At 55.7% G+C, this 18,425-nt stretch overlaps 1 protein-coding gene across 2 annotated transcripts in view; it reads left to right on the top strand.

The window, feature by feature from the left end:
* Positions 1-16,919, top strand: part of MUC13 (mucin 13, cell surface associated) — a 42,761-nt gene extending 25,842 nt beyond the window's left edge. For both annotated transcript variants that reach the window (XM_073647543.1, XM_073647542.1), the window contains 7 exons: positions 4,233-4,381; positions 8,538-8,678; positions 8,891-9,005; positions 15,033-15,070; positions 15,423-15,510; positions 15,631-15,835; positions 16,497-16,919. In XM_073647543.1, the coding sequence (XP_073503644.1) occupies positions 4,233-4,381; positions 8,538-8,678; positions 8,891-9,005; positions 15,033-15,070; positions 15,423-15,510; positions 15,631-15,835; positions 16,497-16,538 (778 nt within the window). In that variant the 3' untranslated portion in view covers positions 16,539-16,919. The remainder of the gene's footprint in view (positions 1-4,232; positions 4,382-8,537; positions 8,679-8,890; positions 9,006-15,032; positions 15,071-15,422; positions 15,511-15,630; positions 15,836-16,496) is intronic.
* Positions 16,920-18,425: the final 1,506 nt, after the last annotated feature.

Genomic DNA, 18,425 nt, shown 5'->3' with positions numbered 1-18,425 from the left:
TGCGAATGAAGGGGGTGCTGGAGGATGATGAGGAGACGAATGTGCGAATGATGGGGGTGCTGGAGGATGATGAGGAAACGACTGTGCGAATGATGGGGGTGCTGAAGGATGATGAGGAGACGACTGTGCGAATGATGGGGGTGCTGAAGGATGATGAGGAGACGAATGTGCGAACGATGGGGGTGCTGAAGGATGATGAGGAGACGAATGTGCGAATGATGGGGGTGCTGGAGTATGATGAGGAAACGACTGTGCGAATGAAGGGGGCGCTGGAGGATGATGAGAAGACTGTGCGAATGAAGGGGGTACTGGAGGATGATGAGGAGACGAATGTGCGAATGATGGGGGTGCTGGAGGATGATGAGGAAACGACTGTGCGAATGAAGGGGGTGCTGAAGGATGATGAGGAGACGACTGTGCGAATGAAGGGGGTGCTGGAGGATGATGAGGAAACGACTGTGCGAATGAAGGGGGCGCTGGAGGATGATGAGGAGACTGTGCGAATGAAGGGGGTGCTGGAGGATGATGAGGAGACGAATGTGCGAATGATGGGGGTGCTGGAGGATGATGAGGAAACGACTGTGCGAATGAAGGGGGCGCTGGAGGATGATGAGGAGACTGTGCGAATGAAGGGGGTGCTGGAGGATGATGAGGAGACGAATGTGCGAATGATGGGGGTGCTGGAGGATGATGAGGAAACGACTGTGCGAATGAAGGGGGTGCTGGAGGATGATGAGGAAACGACTGTGCGAATGAAGGGGGCGCTGGAGGATGATGAGGAGACTGTGCGAATGAAGGGGGTGCTGGAGGATGATGAGGAGACGAATGTGCGAATGATGGGGGTGCTGGAGGATGATGAGGAGACTGTGCGAATGAAGGGGGTGCTGGAGGATGATGAGGAGACGAATGTGCGAATGATGGGGGTGCTGAAGGATGATGAGGAGACGACTGTGCGAATGATGGGGGCGCTGGAGGATGATGAGGAAACGACTGTGCGAATGAAGGGGGCGCTGGAGGATGATGAGGAGACTGTGCGAATGAAGGGGGTGCTGGAGGATGATGAGGAAACGACTGTGCGAATGAAGGGGGCGCTGGAGGATGATGAGGAGACTGTGCGAATGAAGGGGGTGCTGGAGGATGATGAGGAGACGAATGTGCGAATGATGGGGGTGCTGGAGGATGATGAGGAAACGACTGTGCGAATGAAGGGGGCGCTGGAGGATGATGAGGAGACTGTGCGAATGAAGGGGGTGCTGGAGGATGATGAGGAGACGACTGTGCGAATGATGGGGGTGCTGGAGGATGATGAGGAAACGACTGTGCGAATGAAGGGGGTGCTGGAGGATGATGAGGAAACAACTGTGCGAATGATGGGGGTGCTGAAGGATGATGAGGAGACGACTGTGCGAATGAAGGGGGTGCTGAAGGATGATGAGGAGACGACTGTGCGAATGAAGGGGGTGCTGAAGGATGATGAGGAGACGACTGTGCGAATGAAGGGGGTACTGGAGGATGATGAGGAGACGACTGTGCGAATGATGGGGGTGCTGGAGGATGATGAGGAGACGACTGTGCGAATGAAGGGGGTGCTGGAGGATGATGAGGAGACGACTGTGCGAATGATGGGGATGCTGGAGGATGAGGAGGAGACGACTGTGCGAATGAAGGGGGTGCTGGAGGATGATGAGGAGACAACTGTGCGAATGATGGGGGTGCTGGAGGATGATGAGGTGACGACTGTGCGAATGAAGGGGGTGCTGGAGGATGATGAGGATACGACTGTGCGAATGATGGGGGTGCTGGAGGATGATGAGGAGACAACTGTGCGAATGGAGGGGGTGCTGGAGGATGATGAGGAGATGACTGTGCGAATGATGGGGGTGCTGGATGATGATGAGGAGACGACTGTACGAATGATGGGGGTGCTGGAGGATGATGAGGAGACGACTGTGCGAATGAAGGGGGTGCTGGAGGATGATGAGGAGACGACTGTGCGAATGAAGGGGGTGCTGGAGGATGATGAGGAGACGACTGTGCGAATGAAGGGGGTGCTGGAGGATGATGAGGAGACGACTGTGCGAATGATGGGGGTGCTGGAGGATGATGAGGAGACGACTGTGCGAATGATGGGGGTGCTGGAGGATGATGAGGAGACGACTGTGCGAATGATGGGGGTGCTGAAGGATGATGAGGAGACGACTGTGCGAATGATGGGGGTGCTGGAGGATGATGAGGAGACGACTGTGCGAATGATGGGGGTGCTGGAGGATGATGAGGAGACGACTGTGCGAATGATGGGGGTGCTGGATGATGATGAGGAGACGACTGTGCGAATGATGGGGGTGCTGGAGGATGATGAGGAGACGACTGTACGAATGATGGGGGTGCTGGAGGATGATGAGGTGACGACTGTGCGAATGATGGGGGTGCTGGAGGATGATGAGGAGACGACTGTGCGAATGATGGGGGTGCTGGAGGATGATGAGGAGACGACTGTGCGAATGATGGGGGTGCTGGAGGATGATGAGGTGACGACTGTGCGAATGAAGGGGGTGCTGGAGGATGATGAGGAGACGACTGTGCGAATGATGGGGGTGCTGGAGGATGATGAGGAGACGACTGTGCGAATGAAGGGGATGCTGGAGGATGATGAGGAGACGACTGTGCGAATGATGGGTGTGCTGGAGGATGATGAGGAGACGACTGTGCGAATGAAGGGGGTGCTGGAGGATGATGAGGAGACAACTGTGCGAATGAAGGGGGTGCTGGAGGATGATGAGGAGACGACTGTGCGAATGATGGGGGTGCTGGATGATGATGAGGAGACGACTGTACGAATGATGGGGGTGCTGGAGGATGATGAGGAGACGACTGTGCGAATGAAGGGGGCGCTGGAGGATGATGAGGAGACGACTGTGCGAATGAAGGGGGTGCTGGAGGATGATGAGGAGACGACTGTGCGAATGAAGGGGGTGCTGGAGGATGATGAGGAGACGACTGTGCGAATGAAGGAGGTGCTGGAGGATGATGAGGAGACGACTGTGCGAATGAAGGGGGTGCTGGAGGATGATGAGGAGACGACTGTGCGAATGATGGGGGTGCTGGAGGATGATGAGGAGACAACTGTGCGAATGATGGGGGTGCTGGAGGATGATGAGGAAACGACTGTGCGAATGAAGGGGGTGCTGGAGGATGATGAGGAGACGACTGTGCGAATGATGGGGGTGCTGGAGGATGATGAGGAGACGACTGTGCGAATTTTGAGGAGACGACTGTGCGAATGATGGGAGTGCTGGAGGATGATGAGTGCAGTGAGATCAGACACCGGGATCCCACTCCGCCAGACACTGGGATCCCACCCTACATCATATCTGTCAGCCCACCATGATTTACATCTCTGCACAACACTCTGGGGACATTCACCTGGCAAAAGTGGAGAAGATACCCCTGTATATAGAGAATGATGGGGCTGTGACACCTGTACCCCCCACACACAGTCCAAAAATCTGCCCCTAAGAGACCCTCACAATACCCTGCCTGCCATGTTATCCAGGAGGCAAACCTGCACCCTAGTCGCCCCTCTGCCGTCTCTGACACCCTAGTCGCCCCTCTGCCGTCTCTGACACCCTAGTCGCCCCTCTGCCGTCTCTGACACCCTAGTCGCTCCTCTGCCGTCTCTGACACCCTAGTCGCCCCTCTGCCGTCTCTGACACCCTAGTCGCCCCTCTGCCGTCTCTGACACCCTAGTCGCCCCTCTGCCGCCTCTGACACCCTAGTCGCCCCTCTGCCGCCTCTGACACCCTAGTCGCCCCTCTGCCGTCTCTGACACCCTAGTCGCCCCTCTGCCGCCTCTGACACCCTAGTCGCCCCTCTGCCGTCTCTGACACCCTAGTCGCCCCTCTGCCGTCTCTGACACCCTAGTCGCCCCTCTGCCGTCTCTGACACCCTAGTCGCCCCTCTGCCGCCTCTGACACCCTAGTCGCCCCTCTGCCGTCTGACACCCTAGTCCCCCCTCTGCCGCCTCTGACACCCTAGTCGCCCCTCTGCCGCCTCTGACACCCTAGTCGCCCCTCTGCCGTCTCTGACACCCTAGTCGCCCCTCTGCCGCCTCTGACACCCTAGTCGCCCCTCTGCCGCCTCTGACACCCTAGTCGCCCCTCTGCCGCCTCTGACACCCTAGTCGCCCCTCTGCCGCCTCTGACACCCTCCATCATTATCTGTACTTCTTTCAGGGAAGTTTCTTCCAAGTCTCAGCCCAGAAGCGGCCGGAGCCCCGGAGACGTCATCGCCAAAGTCATTAACATGTTCCTGAAGGACACGGTGACCGCAGACAGTGTGCACCAGGCGTTAGAGGACCCCAGCGTAGCATTCACCTATACCAGTAAGTGCCCGTATACAGTGCAGCACCCCACTGCAGCATCATCCAGCCCTCCAGTCACATCCAGAGCTGCACTCACCATTATCATGGTATCACAAATAATGAAGTCACTGGACAAGGTCGTCAAACTGAGGAGCATTTCTCTGGTGATGAAGCCGCGGCTCGTATATAGTCCGGTCTTCTCTGTGGTAACAAATAGATGCGAAACCTGGACGATAAAGAAACAAGACAGAAGAATCAACGCCTCCTAAATGTGGAGAAGGAGAAGGAGATTATCAATACCATGGATGGCAAGAAGAACAAACCAAGCCAGACATGTCACTGGAAGCGAGGATCACCGAGCCAGGCATGTCACTGGAAGCGAGGATCACCGAGCCAGGCATGTCACTGGAAGCGAGGATCACCGAGCCAGGCATGTCACTGGAAGCGAGGATCACCGAGCCAGGCATGTCACTGGAAGAGAGGATCACCGAGCCAGGCATGTCACTGGAAGCGAGGATCACTGAGCCAGGCATGTCACTGGAAGCGAGGATCACCGAGCCAGGCATGTCACTGGAAGAGAGGATCACCGAGCCAGGCATGTCACTGGAAGAGAGGATCACCGAGCCAGGCATGTCACTGGAAGCGAGGATCACCGAGCCAGGCATGTCACTGGAAGCGAGGATCACCGAGCCAGGCATGTCACTGGAAGCGAGGATCACCGAGCCAGGCATGTCACTGGAAGCGAGGATCACCGAGCCAGGCATGTCACTGGAAGAGAGGATCACCGAGCCAGGCATGTCACTGGAAGAGTGGATCACCGAGCCAGGCATGTCACTGGAAGCGAGGATCACCGAGCCAGGCATGTCACTGGAAGAGAGGATCACCGAGCCAGGCATGTCACTGGAAGCGAGGATCACCGAGCCAGGCATGTCACTGGAAGCGAGGATCACCGAGCCAGGCATGTCACTGGAAGCGAGGATCACCGAGCCAGGCATGTCACTGGAAGCGAGGATCACCGAGCCAGGCATGTCACTGGAAGCGAGGATCACCGAGCCAGGCATGTCACTGGAAGCGAGGATCACCGAGCCAGGCATGTCACTGGAAGCGAGGATCACCGAGCCAGGCATGTCACTGGAAGAGAGGATCACCGAGCCAGGCATGTCACTGGAAGAGAGGATCACCGAGCCAGGCATGTCACTGGAAGCGAGGATCACCGAGCCAGGCATGTCACTGGAAGAGAGGATCACCGAGCCAGGCATGTCACTGGAAGCGAGGATCACCGAGCCAGGCATGTCACTGGAAGCGAGGATCACCGAGCCAGGCATGTCACTGGAAGCGAGGATCACCGAGCCAGGCATGTCACTGGAAGCGAGGATCACCGAGCCAGGCATGTCACTGGAAGCGAGGATCACCGAGCCAGGCATGTCACTGGAAGCGAGGATCACCGAGCCAGGCATGTCACTGGAAGCGAGGATCACCGAGCCAGGCATGTCACTGGAAGCGAGGATCACCGAGCCAGGCATGTCACTGGAAGCGAGGATCACCGAGCCAGGCATGTCACTGGAAGCGAGGATCACCGAGCCAGGCATGTCACTGGAAGCGAGGATCACCGAGCCAGGCATGTCACTGGAAGAGAGGATCACCGAGCCAGGCATGTCACTGGAAGCGAGGATCACCGAGCCAGGCATGTCACTGGAAGCGAGGATCACCGAGCCAGGCATGTCACTGGAAGAGAGGATCACCGAGCCCGGCATGTCACTGGAAGCGAGGATCACCGAGCCAGGCATGTCACTGGAAGCGAGGATCACCGAGCCAGGCATGTCACTGGAAGCGAGGATCACCGAGCCAGGAATGTCACTGGAAGCGAGGATCACCGAGCCAGGCATGTCACTGGAAGCGAGGATCACCGAGCCAGGCATGTCACTGGAAGCGAGGATCACCGAGCCAGGCATGTCACTGGAAGCGAGGATCACCGAGCCAGGCATGTCACTGGAAGCGAGGATCACTCAGCCAGGCATGTCACTGGAAGCGAGGATCACTCAGCCAGGCATGTCACTGGAAGCGAGGATCTCCAAGCCAGGCATGTCACTGGAAGCGAGGATCACCGAGCCAGGCATGTCACTGGAAGCAAGGATCACCGAGCCAGGCATGTGACTGGAAGCGAGGATCACCGAGCCAGACATGTCACTGGAAGCGAGGATCACCGAGCCAGACATGTCACTGGAAGCGAGGATCACCGAGCCAGACATGTCACTGGAAGCGAGGATCACCGAGCCAGGCATGTCACTGGAAGCGAGGATCACCGAGCCAGGCATGTCACTGGAAGCGAGGATCACCGAGCCAGGAAAGTGACTGGAAGCGAGGATCACCGAGCCAGGCATGTCACTGGAAGCGAGGATCACCGAGCCAGGCATGTCACTGGAAGCAAGGATCACCGAGCCAGGCATGTCACTGGAAGCAAGGATCACCGAGCCAGGCATGTCACTGGAAGCGAGGATCATCGAGCCAGGCATGTCACTGGAAGCGAGGATCACCGAGCCAGGCATGACACTGGAAGCGAGGATCACCGAGCCAGGCATGTCACTGGAAGCGAGGATCACCAAGCCAGGCATGTCACTGGAAGCGAAGATCACCGAGCCAGACATGTCACTGGAAGCAAGGATCACCGAGCCAGACATGTCACTGGAAGCAAGGATCACCGAGCCAGACATGTCACTGGAAGAGAGGATCATCGAGCCAGGCATGTCACTGGAAGCAAGGATCACCGAGCCAGACATGTCACTGGAAGCGAGGATCACCGAGCCAGGCATGTCACTGGAAGCGAGGATCACCGAGCCAGGCATGTCACTGGAAGCGAGGATCACCGAGCCAGGCATGTCACTGGAAGCGAGGATCACCGAGCCAGGCATGTCACTGGAAGAGAGGATCACCGAGCCAGGCATGTCACTGGAAGCGAGGATCACCGAGCCAGGCATGTCACTGGAAGCGAGGATCACCGAGCCAGGCATGTCACTGGAAGAGAGGATCACCGAGCCCGGCATGTCACTGGAAGCGAGGATCACCGAGCCAGGCATGTCACTGGAAGCGAGGATCACCGAGCCAGGCATGTCACTGGAAGCGAGGATCACCGAGCCAGGAATGTCACTGGAAGCGAGGATCACCGAGCCAGGCATGTCACTGGAAGCGAGGATCACCGAGCCAGGCATGTCACTGGAAGCGAGGATCACCGAGCCAGGCATGTCACTGGAAGCGAGGATCACTCAGCCAGGCATGTCACTGGAAGCGAGGATCACTCAGCCAGGCATGTCACTGGAAGCGAGGATCTCCAAGCCAGGCATGTCACTGGAAGCGAGGATCACCGAGCCAGGCATGTCACTGGAAGCAAGGATCACCGAGCCAGGCATGTGACTGGAAGCGAGGATCACCGAGCCAGACATGTCACTGGAAGCGAGGATCACCGAGCCAGACATGTCACTGGAAGCGAGGATCACCGAGCCAGACATGTCACTGGAAGCGAGGATCACCGAGCCAGGCATGTCACTGGAAGCGAGGATCACCGAGCCAGGCATGTCACTGGAAGCGAGGATCACCGAGCCAGGAAAGTGACTGGAAGCGAGGATCACCGAGCCAGGCATGTCACTGGAAGCGAGGATCACCGAGCCAGGCATGTCACTGGAAGCAAGGATCACCGAGCCAGGCATGTCACTGGAAGCGAGGATCACCGAGCCAGGCATGACACTGGAAGCGAGGATCACCGAGCCAGGCATGTCACTGGAAGCGAGGATCACCAAGCCAGGCATGTCACTGGAAGCGAAGATCACCGAGCCAGACATGTCACTGGAAGCAAGGATCACCGAGCCAGACATGTCACTGGAAGAGAGGATCATCGAGCCAGGCATGTCACTGGAAGCAAGGATCACCGAGCCAGACATGTCACTGGAAGCGAGGATCACCGAACCAGGCATGTCACTGGAACCCTAACCCTAAGACATGATGTAACAGCAGAATAGTGACTGCAGCTCTGGAGGTGACTGGAGGACAAGACATGTAGCAGTCAGGTGGTGTAATGTCACGTGTTCTCATGTTCTGGACACATCTTGGCGCAGGAATTGCTTCTTGAACTGTGTGACAGAAAGGTTCGCTGGAGATTGTGTGGTAACCAGTGTCTCTCTTGCAGGACGCAGCATCTGTGATGGATTCTACTGTGATGCAGAGACGACTGAGTGTGAAGCGGCACCTGACGGTCAGGCCGCCTTGTGCACCTGTAAGGCTGAGAAATTCTCCAGCTCGGCGGTACATGAAGTGACGAGCTGCCGAGGTGAGATCTGCCCCATGGCCGGCATTTCCCGGAGCCCCGGCGAATGGGCGTCCTGGCCTCCATATTGTGCCCAGCTTTACACAGAGCAGACGTCCTCATTGCCTGGGCTCCGGCCACACCATTTCCTGCCCTGTGGACACTGTGATGACCCGGGAATTGCTAGCTGTGCGATTGTCAGTGTGTCAGTGGTGAATTGCTGCCCTTCATTTCAGATTGTGACCCAAAATGTTATCAGAAAGAAGGGGCGTACTGCAATCTGCCATCAAAGACTGGAGCGTCCTGCGCCTGCATCCCGGGGTACAAGAAAAGTGGGGACGAGTGTCAGAAGTGAGTGACACAACAAGCACAACGCAACACAGTAACAATGCAGCAACAACGCCACACAGTGCAACATTGCCACACAATGCAACAACGTAATGCAATGCAACAACGCCACACAGTGCAACAATGCCACACAGTGCAATAACGCCACACAGTGCAACAACGTAATGCAATGCAACAACAGCACAATGCAACAACGTAATGCAATGCAACGCCACACAGTGCAACAACGTAATGCAATGCAACAACAGCACAATACAACAACGTAATGCAATGCAACGTCACACAGTGCAACAATGTAATGCAATGCAACAACAGCACAATACAACAACGTAATGCAATGCAACGCCACACAGTGCAACAACGTAATGCAATGCAACAACAGCACAATACAACAACGTAATGCAATGCAACGTCACACAGTGCAACAATGTAATGCAATGCAACAACGCCACACAGTGCAACAACGTAATGTAACAATTTAACAATGCAACAACGTAATGTAACAATTTAACAATGCAACAACGTAATGCAATGCAACAACGCCACGCAGTGCAACAAGGTAATGCAATGCAACAACGTAATGCAATGCAACAATGCCACGCAGTGCAACAACGTAACGCAGTGCAACAACGTAACGCAGTGCAACAACGTAATGCAATGCAACAATGCCACGAAGTGCAACAACGCCACGCAGTGCAACAAGGTAATGCAATGCAACAACGTAATGCAATGCAACAATGCCACGCAGTGCAACAACGTAACGCAGTGCAACAACGTAATGCAATGCAACAATGCCACGAAGTGCAACAACGCCACGCAGTGCAACAAGGTAATGCAATGCAACAACATAATGCAATGGAACAATGCCACGCAGTGCAACAACGTAACGCAATGCAACAACGCCACACAGTGCAACAACGTAACGCAATGCAACAACGCCACACAGTGCAACAACGTAACGCAATGCAACAACGCCACAGTGCAACAACGTAACGCAATGCAACAACGTAATGCAATGTAACACAATGCAACAGATAGCAATGCAACAACATAACACAATGCAACAACGTAACACAATGCAACAGTGTAACAGTGCAGCAACACAATCCAACAACTTCATGAAATGCAACAACGTAACACAATGCAACAACATAATAAAATGCAACATAACGCAATGAAACAATACAACATAACAGTGCAACAACGTACCGCAATGCAACAATGTAACGCAATGCAACAACATAACATAAAATGCAACATAACGCAATTCAACAACGCTACACAATACAACAACATAGCACAATGCAACAACGCAATGCAGCAACGTAACACAGTACATTCCCCCCACACACAGCATGATGTCCCCACATATAGTATGACGTCCCCACAATACATTCCCCCACACAGTATGATGCCCCATTGTATATTCCCCTCACACACAGTATGATGCCCCCACAGTATATTTCCCCCACACACAGTATGATGCCCCCACAGTACATTTCCCCCACACACAGTATGAAACCCCCACAGTACATCCCCCCACAAATACAGTATGATGCTCCCACAGTTTCACCCAATTACTGACAGAAAAAAATAACACAAATATAATAGGACTCCTCTCCTTGTCTGGTTTCCTGGATGCGCTGCTCTGGTTTGTGCAGTGTTAGAACAGAGGCTCTGCCTAGCAGGCACAAGCTAGTGTCCTCATCGTGCAGCAGAGGCTCTGCCTAGCAGGCACAAGCTAGTGACGTCATCGTGCAGCAGAGGCTCTGCCTAGCAGGCACAAGCTAGTGACGTCATCGTGTAGCAGAGGCTCTGCCTAGCAGGCACAAGCTAGTGACCTCATCGTGCAGCAGAGGCTCTGCCTAGCAGGCACAAGCTAGTGACCTCATCGTGCAGCAGAGGCTCTGCCTAGCAGGCACAAGCTAGTAACGTCATCGTGCAGCAGAGGCTCTGCCTAGCAGGCACAAGCTAGTGACATCATCGTGCAGCAGAGGCTCTGCCTAGCAGGCACAAGCTAGTAACGTCATCGTGCAGCAGAGGCTCTGCCTAGCAGGCACAAGCTAGTGACATCATCGTGCAGCAGAGGCTCTGCCTAGCAGGCACAAGCTAGTGACGTCATCGTGCAGCAGAGGCTCTGCCTAGCAGGCACAAGCTAGTGACGTCATCGTGCAGCAGAGGCTCTGCCTAGCTGGCACAAGCTAGTGACCTCATCGTGCAGCAGAGGCTCTGCCTAGCAGGCACAAGCTAGTAACGTCATCGTGCAGCAGAGGCTCTGCCTAGCAGGCACAAGCTAGTGACGTCATCGTGCAGCAGAGGCTCTGCCTAGCAGGCACAAGCTAGTGACCTCATCGTGCAGCAGAGGCTCTGCCTAGCAGGCACAAGCTAGTGACCTCATCGTGCAGCAGAGGCTCTGCCTAGCAGGCACAAGCTAGTGACCTCATCGTGCAGCAGAGGCTCTGCCTAGCAGGCACAAGCTAGTGACGTCATCGTGCAGCAGAGGCTCTGCCTAGCAGGCACAAGCTAGTGACATCATCGTGCAGCAGAGGCTCTGCCTAGCAGGCACAAGCTAGTGACGTCATCGTGCAGCAGACGCTCTGCCTAGCAGGCACAAGCTAGTGACGTCATCGTGCAGCAGAGGCTCTGCCTAGCAGGCACAAGCTAGTGACGTCATCGTGCAGCAGAGGCTCTGCCTAGCAGGCACAAGCTAGTGACATCATCGTGCAGCAGAGGCTCTGCCTAGCAGGCACAAGCTAGTGACCTCATCGTGCAGCAGAGGCTCTGCCTAGCTGGCACAAGCTAGTGACGTCATCGTGCAGCAGAGGCTCTGCCTAGCAGGCACAAGCTAGTGACGTCATCGTGCAGCAGAGGCTCTGCCTAGCAGGCACAAGCTAGTAACGTCATCGTGCAGCAGAGGCTCTGCCTAGCTGGCACAAGCTAGTGACGTCATCGTGCAGCAGAGGCTCTGCCTAGCTGGCACAAGCTAGTGACGTCATCGTGCAGCAGAGGCTCTGCCTAGCTGGCACAAGCTAGTGACCTCATCGTGCAGCAGAGGCTCTGCCTAGCTGGCACAAGCTAGTGACCTCATCGTGCAGCAGAGGCTCTGCCTAGCTGGCACAAGCTAGTGATGTCATCGTGCAGCAGAGGCTCTGCCTAGCAGGCACAAGCTAGTGACCTCATCGTGCAGCAGAGGCTCTGCCTAGCTGGCACAAGCTAGTGACGTCATCGTGCAGCAGAGGCTCTGCCTAGCAGGCACAAGCTAGTGACGTCATCGTGCAGCAGAGGCTCTGCCTACCTGGCACAAGCTAGTGACCTCATCGTGCAGCAGAGGCTCTGCCTAGCAGGCACAAGCTAGTGACATCATCGTGCAGCAGAGGCTCTGCCTAGCAGGCACAAGCTAGTGACGTCATCGTGCAGCAGAGGCTCTGCCTAGCAGGCACAAGCTAGTGACGTCATCGTGCAGCAGAGGCTCTGCCTAGCTGGCACAAGCTAGAGACCTCATCGTGCAGCAGAGGCTCTGCCTAGCAGGCACAAGCTAGTGACGTCATCGTGCAGCAGAGGCTCTGCCTAGCAGGCACAAGCTAGTGACCTCATCGTGCAGCAGAGGCTCTGCCTAGCAGGCACAAGCTAGTAACGTCATCGTGCAGCAGAGGCTCTGCCTAGCAGGCACAAGCTAGTGACATCATCGTGCAGCAGAGGCTCTGCCTAGCAGGCACAAGCTAGTGACGTCATCGTGCAGCAGAGGCTCTGCCTAGCAGGCACAAGCTAGTGACGTCATCGTGCAGCAGAGGCTCTGCCTAGCTGGCACAAGCTAGTGACCTCATCGTGCAGCAGAGGCTCTGCCTAGCAGGCACAAGCTAGTGACGTCATCGTGCAGCAGAGGCTCTGCCTACCTGGCACAAGCTAGTGACGTCATCGTGCAGCAGAGGCTCTGCCTAGCTGGCACAAGCTAGTGACCTCATCGTGCAGCAGAGGCTCTGCCTAGCAGGCACAAGCTAGTGACCTCATCGTGCAGCAGAGGCTCTGCCTAGCAGGCACAAGCTAGTGACCTCATCGTGCAGCAGAGGCTCTGCCTAGCAGGCACAAGCTAGTGACGTCATCGTGCAGCAGAGGCTCTGCCTAGCAGGCACAAGCTAGTGACATCATCGTGCAGCAGAGGCTCTGCCTAGCAGGCACAAGCTAGTGACGTCATCGTGCAGCAGAGGCTCTGCCTAGCAGGCACAAGCTAGTGACGTCATCGTGCAGCAGAGGCTCTGCCTAGCAGGCACAAGCTAGTGACGTCATCGTGCAGCAGAGGCTCTGCCTAGCAGGCACAAGCTAGTGACATCATCGTGCAGCAGAGGCTCTGCCTAGCTGGCACAAGCTAGTGACCTCATCGTGCAGCAGAGGCTCTGCCTAGCAGGCACAAGCTAGTGACCTCATGGCGCCTGCTGCACAGTGATGCTCATTTGCAAGGCTGACTGGTGCAGTAGGGAGACAACGGCTCCTGAGGATGCAAATAAGTGAACTTGAGGCACCGGGGTATTCATGGTTTCCACGAGCCAGATAGGGACAGCAAAGGTCCAGAAGTGACCGCGGGATGAACTCTACCCAAGTCTGATGTCCTGCAATAACATGACAAACTGCAACAATATAACAATGTAACGCAATATTGTAAAATGAATCCTGATTAGCAGCACATTGGCTCAGTGGTTAGCAATCTACTGTATATAGGGCATCAGTAGGGCTCAGTGGCTAGCACTGTACTATATATAGGGCAGCAGTGAGGCTCAGTGGTTAGCAATCTACTGTATATAGGGCATCAGTAGGGCTCAGTGGCTAGCACTGTACTGTATATAGGGCAGTACTGCGGCTTCTTGGTCAGCACTGTACTGTATATAGGGCAGTCCTGCGGCTCAGTGGTTAGCACTGTACTGTATAGGACAGTACTGTGGCTCAGTGGTTAGCACTGTACTGTATATAGGGCAGCAGTGGGACTCAGTGGTAAGCACTGTACTGTATATAGGGCAGCAGTGGGGCTCAGTAGTTAGCACTGTACTGTATATAGGGCAGTACTGCGGCTCAGTGGTTAGCACTGTACTGTATACAGGGCAGCACCGCAGCTCAGTGGTTAGCACTGTACTGTATACAGGGCAGTACTGCGGCTCAGTGGTTAGCACTGTACTGTATACAGGGCAGCACCGCGGCTCAGTGGTTAGTACTGTGTATAGGGCAGCACTGCAGCTCAGTGGCTAGTACTGTATATAGGGTAGTACTGCAGCTCAGTGGTTAGCACTGTATTGTATATAGGGCAGTACTGCGGCTCAGTGGTTAGCACTGTACTGTTTAAGGCAGTACTGTGGCTCAGTGGTCAGCACTGTACTGTATATAGGGCTGAAGTGGGACTCAGTGGTTAGCACTGTACTGTATATAGGGCAGCAGTGGGGCTCAGTGGTTTGCACTGTACTGTATATAGGGCAGTACTGCGGCTCAGTGGTTAGTACTGTATATAGGGCACCACTGCAGCTCAGTGGTTAGTACTGTATATAGGGCACCACTGCAGCTCAGTGGTTAGCACTGTATTGTATATAGGGCAGTACTGCGGCTCAGTGGTCAGCACTGTACTGTATATAGGGCAGCAGTGGGGCTCAGTAGTTAGCACTGTACTGTATATAGGGCAGCAGTGGTTAACACTGTACTGTACACAGGGCAGCACCGCAGCTCAGTGGTTAGTACTGTATATAGGGTAGCACTGCGGCTTAGTGGTTAGTACTGTATATAGGGCAGTACTGCGGCTCAGTGGTTAGCACTGTACTGTATAGGGCAGTACTGCGACTCAGTGGTTAGCACTGTACTGTATATAGGGCAGCAGTGGGGCTCAGTAGTTAACACTGTACTGTATATAGGGCAGCAGTGGGACTCAGTGGTTAGCACTGTACTGTATATAGGGCAGCAGTGGGGCTCAGTAGTTAACACTGTACTGTATATAGGGCAGCAGTGGGGCTCAGTGGTGCAACACTCACTTTTCTTTCTGTATTTTTTTTTTTACAGATGTGATTTTGGATACTCCGGAGAGAACTGTGCAGACAGTGAGTGCGAGCGGGGACCTCAGATACCCCAGAGGAGCAAAACTGGGCAACAAGTGACCACAACTAACTATGGGGAGAAAAGTTAAAAGGACACTTTGTTGTCACCGTTATTACGGGGGCGCAGTGTTTTGGGGTCAGGGGCACTGTTATGGAGGCGCTGTTTCTGGCTCTGTTATGGGGTGCTGTGTCAAGTACTTTTATGGGGGCTCTATGTCTGGCCCTGTTGTGGGGGCGCCGTGTCTGGCCCTGTTGTGGGGGCGCAGTGTCTGGCCCTGTTGTGGGGGCGCCGTGTCTGGCCCTGTTTTGGCTGCTCTCCCTCTTCCCCTCCGTCATGTCACCTTTCTCCCCTCAGATTTTCTGCTGATTCTGGTGATCGTTGGCGCGGTGCTGGGTGCGGCAGTCGTCGCTCTGCTGGGCGCAGTGATTGGCGTTACCGTCAGGTGAGATTTTGGATGCCCTTCCACGTGTTGCGCCATATTCATGTCCTCGGGACACAGCGGTTGGTATAATACTGCCATATGGGGGCGCTGTACGTCTCACCCTGAATTATTTCCTGGCAGCTCCAAGAAAGGAAAGACACATAGCGACCGGGCGACGCTGATCGAGAAGGACGAGGCGCCGTTCTCAGGGGGCAGCCCTGCCCCCACACGACTATTCCCAAAAGTTCAAGCAAAGACCGACCTGGGCGAGGTGAACAAAGGCGCCAACGTGTTTGAGGATTACGAGGAATATTCCCGAAACTTTCCAAAACGGGACTACGAAGAGGTGCGTAGAGTCCAGCACAGTGCGGAGGGGAATATCTGAGGTGACCCCAGTCCATACTGCTGTAAGATGCCAGATAGGGGGTCTCCTGATCAAGACCCCCCCTCAGTCAGGACCCATCACTCTCGGTCAGGACCCCGCTCTCTCGGTCAGGACCCAGCTCTCTCGGTCAGGACCCCTCACTCTCTGTCAGGACCCCGCTCTCTCAATCAGGACCCCTCACTCTCTGTCAGGATCCCGCTCTCTCAATCAGGACCCCGCTCTCCCAATCAGGATCCCTCACTCTCGGTCAGGACGACCCCGCTCTCTCTGTCAGGACCCCGCTCTCTCTGTCAGGACCCCGCTCTCTCTGTCAGGACCCCTCACTCTCGGTCAGGACGACCCCGCTCTCTCAATCAGGACCCCTCACTCTCGGTCAGGACCCCCCCTTTTTGGATCCTTGTATTGCACTCCTTTGTTCCACCTCCAGTTGGCGCAAGCGAGATCAGTGTATAAGTGTAGGCAAGGTGAGTCCTGACAACTACTTCAGACGGTGGCTTGGCGGAGATTACTGGTTGTCACCAGGCTCCGTCAGCGGGGAAGGTGTTGCAGATGTGGGGCCGGGCCCGGGGGGACCCCCAGACTTCGAGGTGAATCTCAGTAAACTTTTACTTTTTCTCTGCAGAATCCGTGGTATGAAATGGCCAAAAAAGACCGGAATTATTAGGCGCGGCCCCCGGGTGGCGCCGTGACCTACCACATCTTATCAATGCCCTCACTTATTGGCAGGTACAATGAGTGTGATAATGAGGGCGTGACCAGCCATGACCCCGCCCCCAGCCTGGTGCTGGAGCCGTCACCGCCGCACACGACGCCCGGACGCCATTTTCTTTTTAATGTAAGATGATATTGCATCCAGTTGCGAACTAAAGGGTTAAAGGGCAGAGGCGCCGCCATGACGGGGGAGGACGAGTTCCACGCCCTACGCTGCCCCCTGTCATTCCTACGAGATACCAACGGCCAATCCCTCAGCTGGCTGATGACTGAGAACAACAGCGAACGTGTCCATATGTACAATGAAGATTGTTATAAAACTAGTAGATTGTAACATTGTGTCCGCTCATCTCTGAGGGGCAGCGAGGGCAGGGAAGGGGGTCTACAGGGCGGACTGAGACCTTTCTATCAGTGATGTCATCATCAGGGGGCGGGGCTGACAACCTCTCGCACATGTACACAGGCGGGTTGTCAGCAGTGATAGAGGCGGCACTGGTATAAGTGCTCTCTGGTCATTAGATCGGTGTATGATGGCGGCCGCACAGGCCCCGGCCGCAGGTGTTGTCGTCTGTGGATGACCTGGTGGACAGTTCTACTGCACCGATGCACCAAACAGAGGATCGCCCCAATACTGGACGAGACAGTGAAGTGGCCGCTACCCTGGGACGGCATCGGTAGACATGACAACAACCTGTAACAAGCCCCAATCACCCCCCCGATACGCTGCGTTCTGCTGTCATCCCCCGTACAGACCACACTCTGTTGTCCCTGGATACACGGTGCTCTGTTGTCTCTCCCCCCCCGGATACGCCACGCACTGTTGTTGTCGTCCCCCCTGGATACGCCACGCACTGTTGTTGTTCAACCGGACACACCACGCACTGTTGTTGTTCACCAGGACATGCCACGCACTGTTGTTGTCCCCCCGGACATGCCACGTCTTGTTGTCCCCCCGGACACGCCACGCACTGTTGTTGTCCCCCCGGACACGCCACGCACTGTTATTGTCCCCCTGGACACGCCACGTCTTGTTGTCCCCCCGGACACGCCACGCACTGTTGTTGTCCCCCCGGACACGCCACGCACTGTTATTGTCCCCCTGGACACGCCACGCACCGTTGTTGTCCCCCCGGACATGCCACACACCGTTGTTGTCCCCCCGGACACGCCACGCGCTGTTGTTGTTGTCCCGGACACACCATGCACTGTTGTTGTCCCCCCCGGACACGCCACGCACTGTTATCCCCTCCCCCCGGATACACCACACACTGTTGTTCCTCTCCCCCCCGGATACACAACGCATTGTTGTCCTCTCCTCCCCGGATACACCACGCACTGTTGTTGTCGTCCCCCCCGGATACGCCACGCACTGTTGTTGTCGTCCCCCCCGGATATGCCACGCACTGTTGTTGTCGTCCCCCCCGGATACACCACGCACTGTTGTTGTTCACCCGGACACACCACGCACTGTTGTTGTTCACCAGGACACGCCACGCACTGTTGTTGTTCACCAGGACACGCCACGCACTGTTGTTGTTCACCAGGACACGCCACGCACTGTTGTTGTCCCCCCGGACACGCCACGCACTGTTGTTGTCCCCCCGGACACGCCACGCACTGTTGTTGTCCCCCCGGACACGCCACGCACTGTTGTTGTCCCCCCGGACACGCCACGCACCGTTGTTGTCCCCCCGGACACGCCACGCACCGTTGTTGTCCCCCCGGACACGCCACGCGCTGTTGTTGTTGTCCCGGACACACCATGCACTGTTGTTGTCCCCCCCGGACACGCCACGCACTGTTATCCCCTCCCCCCGGATACACCACACACTGTTGTTCC

Source organism: Phyllobates terribilis, unplaced genomic scaffold (genome assembly GCF_046119375.1).
Source record: "Phyllobates terribilis strain yellow unplaced genomic scaffold, ASM4611937v1 Scaffold_9__5_contigs__length_417890890, whole genome shotgun sequence".
Classification (NCBI taxonomy): Eukaryota; Metazoa; Chordata; class Amphibia; order Anura; family Dendrobatidae; genus Phyllobates; species Phyllobates terribilis.
The sequence above is the reverse complement of the archived record's forward strand: the minus strand, read 5'-3'. Positions and strand labels throughout refer to the sequence as shown.